We start from the raw sequence: 11937 nt of genomic DNA, 5'->3' as shown, positions 1-11937 counted from the left end.
AGGGAGGGGATTGAAAAACCTAAGGTCTGGAGCCTAGGATCAGTGAGCATTTTCTCATGATGTCCTCCCTCCCCAACTCCCAATTCCCTCAAGATGTGAGGAACAAAAACTGATGAGAGTCCTCAAGGGGTCAATGCATCTACCCCCCCGTTCTCAGCTAGCAGTTAGGCAAGACACAAGATGGAAAGCTTTTCCAGTTCCTAAAGCAGAGACACATCTGTGTTGTGGAACTCTAGGACCTCACTTTCTGCTGGATTTGTCCTTCCCCTATCACCTTTCCTCCCCTTAGTAAGAGCTGAGAGGTATGGGAGTTGCCAGCAAACAAAGAAGGGATGGAGGTCAAACAGGTTCCTCCAGCACTCGTTTATCCAGCAAACTCACGTTTTTAAAACCAAAAACTTTTTTTTAATTTTTTCTTTGGGTTTGTACAAGAAATTTACAGTGTGAAAAATATACAAGTGAAAACAAGGCCATAAACCTGGGTGTTGGGAAGGGCTGCTTGGTCACAAACACAAATAAACAAGACATTTCTAAGTTCTTCCTTTGGTCTGACTTCAGCCCCCTCAGCCCAGGAGGGAGGCTGCAGAGCTGGGACATGGGGATCTCACCCCAGTTCCAGCCCTGTCCCCCAACATGGCCAGGTGGGGGCAGGCACATCTGGAGCAGCTGATGCCATCTGGCTCTCTCTGGCTTTGGAGTGGGGAGAATGTGATGAGGGATCCCCGTCCTTCTCCCAGCTCCCGTGACTGGAGAGGGCTGGCAAGCATCTGGGGCAAACAGAACTGGCGGGTGGCATTGGCAGCAGCTGGGGAGTGAAATGGGCAGAACAGTAGGAGCCTCTGGATAAAGTGAACATGGGGCGTTCAGGGGACTGATCTTGCTCTTCCAAGTCACAGGGGCACCCAAGTTCGTAGCAGAGGCCCAGAGGCCTGTACCCTGGAAGACAAGTGGCTCTGAAGCCTTTAGACTTGGGGATGCTCACTGGGTCCTGGGTTCTGAGTGGCCTTTGGCTCCTGCCCCCTTCCGTGGAGCTCACTGTGGAGCTGGAGCCCTAGATTTCAGTGGCAGTGATCTCCTCCAGGCAGATGCAAGGTGCTGACTCAGCCAGGCCCAGGTCGGCGAGCTCCCGGGCCTCCAGCTCCAGGCTGAGCTGCTGCAGCTCCTGCTCCAGCTGCCGGTTGCGTCGGTACATCTGGATGTAGTTGTGCTGCAGCTGCTTCTGGTAGCGGATCACCTGCTCCTTCTCTGCCTGCCAGGCCAGTCGCTCCCCCTCAAAGCTGTCCCTCTGTTCTTCACCCCGCCGCCGCTCCCGCTGCAGCTCTGCCCGCAGTCGCTCCACTTGGGCCCGCAGGCTGCCTCCTGCCCCAGCTGCTGCCCGCTGCACCTTGGCCTCGTCACTCTCTGCCAGGAGAAACGGATCAGCCGTGGCAGGTGGCACAGGGGGCTCCCGCAGTCCAGCTGCCTCAGCGTCCAATTGCCCGGCCTTCTCCCGCAGCCGCTCAGCCTCCTGGCGATGCCGCTGTAGCTCCTGGGAGCAGGTCTCCAGCTCCAACTCCCGAGCTCGGGCTGCCTCCTGCAGGCCCCGGGCTCGGCCCTCACTGACCCGCAGGGCAGCCCGGGCCTCCCGCAGTGCCACCCGCAGGGCTACCAGCTCGCTGCCCTTCTGCACCAGCTCTGCCTGAGACTCCTTCAGCTGCTGCTTCAGCAGGGAGATCTCGCCTGACTTCTGGCACACCTGAGGGTGGAAGGTGGTCAGGAAGGATGGTGAGAAGGGTTCTCTGGGGGAATCAGGCACTGGACATCATGCTGTGCATTCAGGAGGCTCAATCATTACCCGCATTTTATAGAGAGAGACGCTGAGGTGAGACTAGTCACATATCTAAGGTCATACACATTGTAAGGGGCTGAAGGGGAACACAGACCAGATCTTTTTCCTTCAAAGTGGTGTTGTGAAAACATCAGAAGATACTGTGGAAGCTCTGCCTAGCTGTGGGAACAAGGTGGTTGTGGTGTGGTGTGAGTGGGAGCAATCACGGGCAGAGCGTGTATCCAGGTGAGAGGTGCCACAGCCGTGGGTATGAGAACAGACATCAGAGCCAGATTGCCTGGGTTCAAATCTTAGTTCTGCCTGATATGTGGGACTTGGCTCCAGCTTACCTGGGCCACCATTTCTTTGTGTCTAAAATAGGGATATTAACAATACCCACTTTGTAGGGAAGACAGTGAGACAGCAATGCCACTGGCTATGTGGGCACCAAGCCAGACCAACAAGGAGACCTAATGAGGAGACCCCCACCCAGAAAGGGATATCGGAGGGGTCCTCATCTCACATAGGTGAGAAAGGACAGGCATTCTGGGGGTGGCCGGCTGGTATGGCTGCGCCTGTCTCTCCAGGGTGTGTCCTGGTGTGACCCTCCTGCCTGTCCCTCCCGGTCTGGCGCACCTCCCACTTGGTCTCCTCCAGCCGTGGCCCAAGTTCCCGCTGCTCCCGCTCGAAGGTGGCACAGCGCCTCTCCAGCTGCTCGCGCTCCTGCAGCAGCTGCGCGAAGTCGTCCTGCAACTGCCGCTTCTCTTGCTGCAGCTGGAACACCTGCAGCTGCAGCAGCTGCTGGGCGCGCTGGGCACGCTGTGTGGCCTGCTGCGTCTGGGCTGCACAGTCCTCACGCAGGGCCTCGCGCTCTCGCGGCCAGTGCCGCTGCCGCTCCCCGAATGCCTGAGGATGAGAAGGCAGGTCTGTCCTGCGCATGCTCTCCAGACCAAACCCTGCCACCCTCACTAGCTCACTGCCCAGGTGGCCCACGGCTTGGGTTCTGAGAGGGCACAGTCCATGAAACCAGGAATAATTATAACAACAGTATTAGGGATGGCTTTTACAGTAACAGAAACTACCACCATAGTAATAGCAAGCATTTACATGGTACTTCTAGGTGCCAGGCACTACTTTAAGCACTTTATACCCTTTGCCTTATTTAATTCGCATGACGACCCTATGGAGCCAGCAATATCCCCATTTATAGATGGAGAAACTGAAGCTCTGTAAAGTTAAGTAACTTGCTCAACTTAAAAAATTGGCACACGGCAGGCAGCTCTGACTCCTTACCACTCCACAGATCATGCCACACTCCCTGGCAGGGGGTCTTAGACTAACTGCCCAGGCCCGCCTCCCCCAAATGGAAACCTTCCTTGTACGTTCTGCCACACCACCCCCAGGGCCACCACTGACCACACCTGGCACACGGTGGCCTCGCTCTCATCCAGACTGTCCCGTAGCTGCTGCAGCTCTGCCTCACGGTCTCGGTCTCGGTCTCGGAGCTTTCCTTCCAGGACACAGTGCAGTAGGGCCTCATCCGAAGGGGGAGGAGGGGGTGGTGGTGGTGGGGAGCGGTCCCCACAGGAACTGCTGTCAGGGGAGGCCCTGGGACCACTACCCAAGAGTGCCCCAGCCACTCGGCCCCCCAGAGAGCCCGTGCTCTTGCTGGAGGAGGACCGGCCACTGTCTGAGTGGGAAGGCCCAGTAGGAGCTCCTCGGGCTGGCCCAGGCAGTGCCCCCCGCCCAGGGCCATGGGAGGGTAGGTGCCCGCCTGGGGAGCTGGTGGCTGGCTCAGCACCCCCTGTGCTGTAGGTAGGCAGGCTGGACAAAGAATTTCGGCCGGAGTCAGATAGAGTCCCTGATGGGCAGCCACTGGCCCAGCCACTTAGTGCCAGGGGTTTGTCAGCGGCCGAGGAAGAGGAGGAAGAAGAGGAGGAAGAAGCAGGGCCCCCAAACAACTGTGTCAGGCTGCCTTGGCTCCCAGACAACCCTGTGGCCCGAGGACCCAGGAAGCTAGGTAGGGAGGGTGCCCCTCGAGGTTTGGGCAGCACTGGCTTGAAGGCTGTTGGGCGGATCAGGATTTTCTCCATGTTCTGAAACGAGGTAGCATGTAACACTGAGGATGAGCTGCCGGATCCTTCAAAGCCCTTGACATGCTCCCTGCCCTCCCATCTGGGATCCCCAATCCCCATAAATTAATAAGATCTGCTACCACTGGCAGAGGGCCTCCTGAGGGACAATTTTATGTCAAGTGATTCGAAAGGTTCATTTCCAGTCAATTACGACAGACAAGTAAAACATTATCACCATCCCCATATTACAGATGAGGAAATGGAGGCTGATCCAGGCCACAGGCCTTGTCCAAAGTCAAATTCATAGCTGTTGTATACTGATAATTTAAAAAACTAACATTTACTGAATACTTGCTAGGTCCTAAGTACTAAGTACTAAGCATTACTTGACTTAGTTCTCATATAACAGCCTATGAAAATTGTCCCATTACCTTGACTAGATAGAAAACAGAAAATGGGGCTCAGAGAGACTAAGTGATTTCCCTGAGGTCACACAGCCAGAATGTGACAGTTGGGATTAGAAACCAGGACTAGCGAACCTTGAGCTCACATTTTACCCTGTAAAAAGGCTTCCAAATTCCTGCTTCCCCAGGGAAGGGGGATTCTTATTCCACCAGGCCCCCTAAGAGTGGCTGGTCCTTACCTTCTCCAGCTTTCCAGAGACAGGGATGAGCTTTGGTGGTGGGCCACGGAGGTGGGCACTGCGTGCCCGCTGCTCTCGTGTATCCTCAACATCACTGCTTGGGCTGGGGGGTGTTTCTGTCCGGAAATCCTCATTGATGTAGGTGAAGCTGGTGCCAGGGACAGCTTTCCTGGGGGGCACAGCTGGGCACAGTGGTTCTTGTGTCTCATAGCCACCCCGTAGCAGCCCATCCTGCTGGCGGAAGAAGGTGGGCCCAGGGGGGCCATGGTGGCGGGAAGGAGCGGGCCCCCCAGGGCAGGGCCGGCCAGAGATGAGACTGCTCACGCTGCCCATGGTGGGAGCTTGTGGGGCAGTAGTGGCCTCAGGAGCTGGCTCCAATGGCACTGGCAGAGTGTGCACAATGGCCATGGCAGCAGAGGCTCAGGCCTGGCCAAGGGCCTCCAGGGCAACCTGTGTAAGCAGGGCAGTGGTGTCAGAGTCCCCTCCACCGTTAGCCCCATCCCCATACAAGGTCTTCTCCTGATCCTGTGATCCAGGTTAATATCCCCTCCACCCCTGCATCAATAACAAGTCCCGATTCCTCCCCAAGGCTCCTCCTCCAAATACCGGCATGAATCTCAAACCCTCTCTAGGCGCCAGACCACTGCCCAACTCTGGTCTGAACAGGCTGATTGATTTCACCAAGCTGAGATGAAGGGATGGGAGGCCTGAGTGGTTACATAGGGCCATCTGGCAGTGGAGACTGAGACCCATGCCCAAGCTCAATCCTACGTTCCTTATAGAGGCCAGGGCTCAGGTTAGGTGGGGAGCCCTTTCCACCAATTCCAAGCACAGGTCCCTGCTCTCCTGGGACAGGTGACCTCATTACAGGGCAGTTTAGTCTGAAACATCACGGCTGCAATCAGCAACTCAGATGGTAATTACGGAACAAAGAGCCAAGGCCAGGTAGTGCCCAGCCTCCCCCTGCTGGGCCTCAGTTTCTCCCAGACAGAGAGGCGGCAAGGGTGGAGCTTGCTAAACAGGAATCCCACAGCTCTTAGGGAGCCCTCTCAGGTCCCCTGGTCCCCTGCTTCCCAGAAGTAGATGCAAGCTCATGCTTACTTCTATGGCAACTCCTAGGCTCTCCACACTCCATCCTTAGGGCTCAAAGAGGCTTGACGACTCTGCCCTGTGACTAACCTCTATGAAATCTTCCAGCTTTAGCTGGTCTCCAGAGTAAGCCCCAGGGGATGCATGCAAAAGCCCACCACCACCTCTAGCAGCTGCTCCCAGATTCCCTTGCCTGAATCTCAAGCAAGAGGGCTCCACCTCCCCAGGCCCTGCTTCTTCCTGGAAGGGGACAGCAAACCTCCACCCGGAACTCCCTCCCAGTCCTGAGACTGCTGATGACCAGGACTTAGGCATCTGCTGAAGTCATCAAGCAGAGTAAGGGCCAAGAAGTGGACAGAGAATTCAGGAGTAGGAGTGTGCATATTTATTTATTTGTGTGCGTGACGACATGCACGGGAGCATAAAAATGAACATTGTCCATGTATATGAAAATGTGAGAGTACACCATGAGGGACTGTGAATATGTTTGGGCAGATGCATCAATACATTCTATACATACATGAAAGTATGTGTGAATGCTTAAGTGTATCTCAAAAGACAATAGTGCATAAATAAGGGGTCACTATTAGAAAGTAGATAAAAGCAAATATATATGTCACAGTGAACTTGTGCTGAACACGATTATACCTGAGAAAATGTTTGGATAGACGTATCAGTGCCTTATGTATATGTGAGTTTATGTGTAAACTGCTATGTGTATCTTACACAAGTATGTAAACAGGAAGGTGAGTGTGTACAATTATGTAAAAAGGAGTCTGAGTGTGAGCATGTGCAGGAGTGGGTGGGGGCTTGGGTGGCATGCAGGGTCACCTGGGGTAGTGGGAGCCTGATTTTTTTTACCCTCTGAGGGGTGGGGAGAGGTATTTGACTCCTTTGCCCAATCTGTTCCCCTTTCCTTGCCTGTAACTCCATTGAGTCTATACCTCTGCCCCAACCCAAGAGTACAGGCACCATAACACTGGGAACCAAGGAGTCAGGACTGAGGTAAAGGAGTTGCTGGGAGCCAGGCAGGAGGTGAGTTGGGTGCAGGGTGCAATCACAGGCTCCTCTGCAGGGCAGGGCAAGGGTAGGGGCTGAGACTACCCCCGGAAATCCCAGCCCTGAGCGAAGCTGATAAGGTCACTTCTCCCCACTTTTCCGGACCAATCCAGGGCATGGAGAGAACAGTGGGGAAGGGGCAGTCACTCTGTGTGCACTTCTCACTTCAGACAGCACAGAGTGACCACAGCAAAGGGTGGCTGCAGACAGACTCAGATAGACAGACCCAAAGACAAGAGACAAAGGCTCCAGAGGCCTAGAGGCTAAGGTACCAAGAGACGGAGGCAGACATAGTGGGAACTAGAGTCACTTAAGCCCCAGAGTCAAGGGTCCCTAAATCCAGAGGGACATGGAGCTGGGTCTTGAGAGCCAGGCGTCTGGAAAACCAGGCCCAGCCAGCCAGGCTCCCGCTCTTGAAGCCCAAGAGAGAAGGAGGGGCAAGCGAGGCTCCATTTTGAGAAATGCGTTTGTGGCTGTGGGAAAGGGAACCCCTCGTTCTCCCCAGCACTCCCTGAGCAATCACGCTGGCATAAGTGTGCCCCCCAGTTTAGAGGGCTGGGGGGCTAGGGCTCAGCCAGGGACAGAGAGGCATCTGGCCAAGGTCCCAGCTCTCACAGACCTCAGTTTGAAGGGCTGCAGAGTTGGGGAAAGTCTCTCCCCCTCCCAAACTCCAAGGACCAGTCAAGCAGGAACAAGTCTGGGATCTCGAAGCTGGGAGCCCCCAACCCACCCTTCAGTTCACCCCCTTTCCACGAAGGGGGGCGGCGGTGGAATGTCCCCTCCCTACCCGACTGCACCGCGCAGAAGTTGGGGCGACTCAGCCCAGGCCCCCTCACCTCCGCCGCGTTGCTCCATGCTCAGCCCCGGGCCGCCCCAAGCGCTCCACAGGCGCGCCGCCCGCTCCAGCCCGCGCGCGGCCACTCGGAGCGACCCGGCCCGACCGGGCCCCGCCTCCGCCTCCGCCTCGGCGGTGCCCCCGGCCCGAGTGGGCGGTGCGGCGCGGAGGAGGGTCCAAGGGGCGTCCCCGCCCCGGGGCGCAGACACGCGCAAGCACCCCACGTCACGCGTGTCCGCCAGGGCGCACGCAGGGGCTTCAGGGCGGCGTTCAGGATCCCTCCCTGCGAATCCGGGTGGACATGTGTCTTGGGGCTCGGAACTCAGCAGGCGGGTCACCCTCTACCCCAGCCTGGCCCCCGGGGCCAGTGGCAGCTGGTCATTGTTCGAGCACAAAGGGCCAAGGCGCGCTGGCGGCCGCCCCTCCCCCTTCGCTTCTCTAGGAGAAGCCTCCCCCCGCCCCAGACACTCTCCAGCTTCTTAGTCCAGACGGGAGACCGAGGTTCAGCTGCCCCCCTCCATCTACCAGCGCCCCAAGCCTGGGCACAGGTCGGGGCCGAGGCTCGGTGGCTGCCTGCCCCACCCCCAACGGGTTGGAGGCAGCACACTTGGATTTGCTGAGGCGGCGCCACCTGGCGGCCAGTTCTGACCACACATCAGTCACTCCCCCTGTGGGGGGTCACCCACTCCACTCCCCAGCACTGGGCCCTGGCCCGCAAGTCCAGGCCTGCCGCTGGCGAGGATCCGTGCTAAACAACCTGCCCTCGGAGTCATTTGCTAGAAGAGGTCATTGCTCGGAGGGGGGGCAGCCTCTGGCCCCACCAATCGCTGGGATAAGCGATCCAAACCTACAGTCCAAACCTACACCAGCCTCAAAGCAGACAACATTCCACTGTCTTTCTCAGGGTCACAGATATTTTCACCCTTTCGAAAACAACACGATCTTAACACCCACACGACCTTTCCCACATTCAGTCTCAGGCAGCCACATCACACGGTCTCATCCATCACGTGGTTGCATGTTTCTCCTTTCCACAATCTTCCAGGCCAACTCACACACCGAGACCCTGGGTGTCACACGCCTGTTGTGCACGTCTTTCACAACTCACAGTCCTTTGCACCCAGTCATAACCTTAAATACACTTGGGTCTCCTAACCATTATTCACTCATTGACAAGTCTTATTCAACACTCCAACAACTTCTTAAAAACACACACACACACACACACATACACACACAACCTTACACACTACCACGGGCTTTCCCTGAGGGGTCTCAGTGACCTGGTCAGGTCAGCTGATGCGACACCCCTGGGTAAGGCCAGCCTCCCTCCTCCTCTTCCATGCCCCCCCCCCCTCCAGGGCTAAGGCCTGCCAGAGCCGGCTGGGCCCCAGGAAGGAGCATCCCCCCCTTCCAGGCCACAGCCTGGCCGGCTCTCAGCTCTATTTTTAGCTCTATGGAAAGGGTTGTTTTTCTTTCTTTTTCCCTGGAAAAGGAAACAGCCCAACCACCCTCAGGCTCACCCCAGACCCTCAGCCTCACAAGAACTAACTGAACCCTTCTCCCTAGTAGAGACCCCCTCCTCTGGCCTTGCCCCATCCCTGCCTCCTGGGGCACTAAGAGCCTCCTCCCCTTTCTGGCAGTGGGCCCAGAAGCTCAGGCAGCAGCTGGGCTCAGCGTGTGGAGGGGTGGGGGTGGGGCAGGGAGGAAGGCAGGACGGCAGCCCCTCATTCCCTGGGGGCGTGGGTGGGGGGCTCCTCCTCCTTCTTACTAGAGGGGATAGACCCCTTGGGTATTGAGGGGGCATTTACTTTCTTGCATTCTCGGTGCGGATGGGGGCTTTTACTCTTGCACGGGTGGGCTCTCCGTACCTACTCTGCAAGGAGGAGCTCCCAGATCGGCAAGGGGTGGACGTAGTGGTAGAAAGGGACCCGCAGAGAGCTGCTCGTTGGGCTGGGGGTAAGGGGCGGGGTCAGCCGTCCACTGCCTTCATGGGTCTCCCTCCGATACCTTCAGGAATGCGGACTTCAAAAAAAGTGTTTTGGAACCGTAAGGTGAGGAGCCCAAGTACAGAACGCCACCCAGCCTAATAGTCTCCTGGCCTCCCACCCACCCCGGCTCCAGGGGGCGTAGTGCTCCTATTCGTAGAAGAGGGTTTATTATCGCTCCAGGCAAAGAATGGAATCAGTCTCGCACCGGGCCATGCAAATTCTCCCTGACCAGGTCGTGGTCCCACGGAGGGGCTGGGGAAGCACTGCCCACCAATCTGCGGAGCAATCACGTGCTCCACGCCTGTTTACGTCTTGGTCATCACCTGCAGGGAGGCGGCTGGAAAGCAGGAACCTCCGGATGAGTCCCACCCTGCCCGCCCCCGCAGGCAGTCACGGGGAGTCCCCTTTCCCCAACCTCCGACTAAATAGCATCACCCTGCAGGCTGGGGTCGGTGCGGATCGCTCAGACTACTAGGGTATCCGACTGGGCGCGTCCTTTCCGACGCACGTGTATTCGTGTGTCCTAAGTGCATGCGTGGGTCCGCGTGCACGCGTGTGTGTACGTCCGTCGGTTTCTATATCGACTTGTTGTTCGGACTCTTCACCCGCTTCCCAAGGAGCAGGGATCCCCCACCTTTCACCCTAACCCCCAGCTTGCCCAGACTCGGAAAGTTCGCTCCAGAGAGAAGATGTGCAAGAGGTGGGAGTTCCTGCGCCCCCGCCGCCCTACCACTCACCGAGCTCCACCTGCACTGCCGTTCCAGCTCCTGCCGAGCTTCTGCTCCAATGCCCCCACTTCCAAAGGGAGAGAACGCCGGATCCCCAGCCCGCTCCGGGCTCCGGGCTCCGGGCTCCCGGCACCCGCCAGGCCGGACTTAGTGGAGCGGGGCGGGGCGGCTGAGGCCGCGCCCCCCACCCGGGGAGGGGAGTGGTCTGCCCCACACTCCCTCAACAACCCACCCAATACTCAACCCAACAGGACCTCCATAGTGACCTGAGGCTGCCCCTGTGGCCTGACTTCATAGCTTTCCACTTGGGGAAGGGACGAGTAGCACGTGATCCAGAGCTAAATTACCTGGCTACCCGAAATAAGGGTATAGGGCTTGACTCTGCAACCCTCCCCTGCTCGGTTGAGAGCCCGGCCGGGTCCACTCTCAACCCACTTCCCACAAAGAAGGATAACCCCTAGAAAGTAGACACAGAAGGCTTGTATTTCACCAAAACAGCTCCCCCCCACCTCCTGGCAACACACACACACACCTTGGGTTGGGGCTGCCCAAGCAGAACCAGCCCACCCCTTTCTCTGGGGTAGGTGTCTGCCCAGGTGAGCCAGCTGCCAGTCCTGGCCCCCCCACAGGGCCTGGCTAGGTTTCCCTTAGACTCATAAAGTCCCACCCACAGGCACAAACAGGAAGTTGGCCTGTATTGCAGGGAGGTACCAAGGGCTCCCTCCCCCCCACCCCTGTACTCCAGGCAGCCTGTGGAAAGGCTCAGTCTACAGGTATCTAGGCCATGTTTGCAGCCAGAGTACTGGAGCTGTCGGCCTTAGCGTGAGTTTAGTCTCTTCACAAACCCATCCACAGTATGGAAGCTGCTCCTCACAGCCACATGTGACACATGGACACTGTCAATCTGAAGACAGGCCCTTCCTGAGCTCTCAGAGAAATTGTTAACTAGTGGAACACTGGCAGATTACCAGCCTTATCCCAGAAAATTTGCTTTGAGCCATTTTAGTTGAGAACATGGACAATAGCTCCCAGGGACCTTATACAGACCTAGGGATCCATCTCCCCAACACTGTTTTCTAGGCTCAAGGGACTTATGAACATACTGTGGGGAGTATGTAGATCTTAATGTGGGGGAGTTTAAGGCAGTTATGGAGGGGAATGTTTGTATAGAGGGTGGGGGTTACACTGTGTTAGCTTCCCCTCCCCCTCATCATTCTGGTTTGCACTGTGTGGGGGTGTCTGCTAGGAGGGTGGGGCAAGACAAACAGACAAGTGTGTATCTATCCCTCTATCCCAATTCACAGGGTCCTCTCAAAGGTCCCCTACTGGAAACCCCTACTGGAACACATCAGACATTCTTGGAAGACTAAAATGTGGAATTCATGTCCTTGTAGGTAGGACTGATCTGGTACTGTACATCTGGAAAGCATGGCTGACATTCAATGTTACAGACCCTGGATGAGGCCTAGACCAGCCAACGGCTGGGAATGATTATAGCAGGATTAGGGAGGCCCGGCTCCAGCCAGTCTGGGAGAGACCCCCAAGAAAGCAAGCCCTGGAGGAAATACTCCCATCCCCAGGATCTTCCCCACAGAGAACAGCTCAGCAGCAGCTTTGCTCCAAGGTCTATTTTTGGAGATATTTGTGGCCATAGTTCTCATATCTTTCTACAAGGTCCCAGAAACCCCTCTTGGGTTGACTGGGAGACCT

The 11937-nt window shown here is 56.9% G+C and overlaps 1 protein-coding gene across 4 annotated transcripts; it reads right to left on the bottom strand.

Annotated features, from left to right (window-relative positions):
• Nucleotides 1-372: 372 nt before the first annotated feature.
• Lzts2 (leucine zipper tumor suppressor 2) lies at nt 373-10391 on the bottom strand. 4 transcript variants are annotated; one of them, XM_047552499.1, is made up of 5 exons: nt 10237-10391; nt 4526-4975; nt 3226-3903; nt 2444-2710; nt 373-1735 (listed from the first exon to the last, which is right to left on the bottom strand). In XM_047552499.1, exons 2-5 carry the CDS (start codon nt 4931-4933, stop codon nt 1052-1054), a joined length of 2037 nt encoding a protein of 678 aa, XP_047408455.1. In that variant the 5' UTR covers nt 4934-4975; nt 10237-10391; the 3' UTR covers nt 373-1051. The 4 variants fall into 4 exon arrangements, with proteins under 4 accessions (XP_047408455.1, XP_047408452.1, XP_047408456.1 ...); XM_047552496.1 differs by having other exon boundaries at nt 2444-2713; nt 3229-3903; XM_047552500.1 differs by lacking the exon at nt 10237-10391 and adding an exon at nt 7461-7936 and having other exon boundaries at nt 2444-2713; nt 3229-3903.
• Nucleotides 10392-11937: the final 1546 nt, after the last annotated feature.

Source organism: Sciurus carolinensis, chromosome 5 (genome assembly GCF_902686445.1).
Source record: "Sciurus carolinensis chromosome 5, mSciCar1.2, whole genome shotgun sequence".
NCBI classification, from domain to species: Eukaryota; Metazoa; Chordata; class Mammalia; order Rodentia; family Sciuridae; genus Sciurus; species Sciurus carolinensis.
This window is presented reverse-complemented; position numbering and strand designations above follow the sequence as displayed.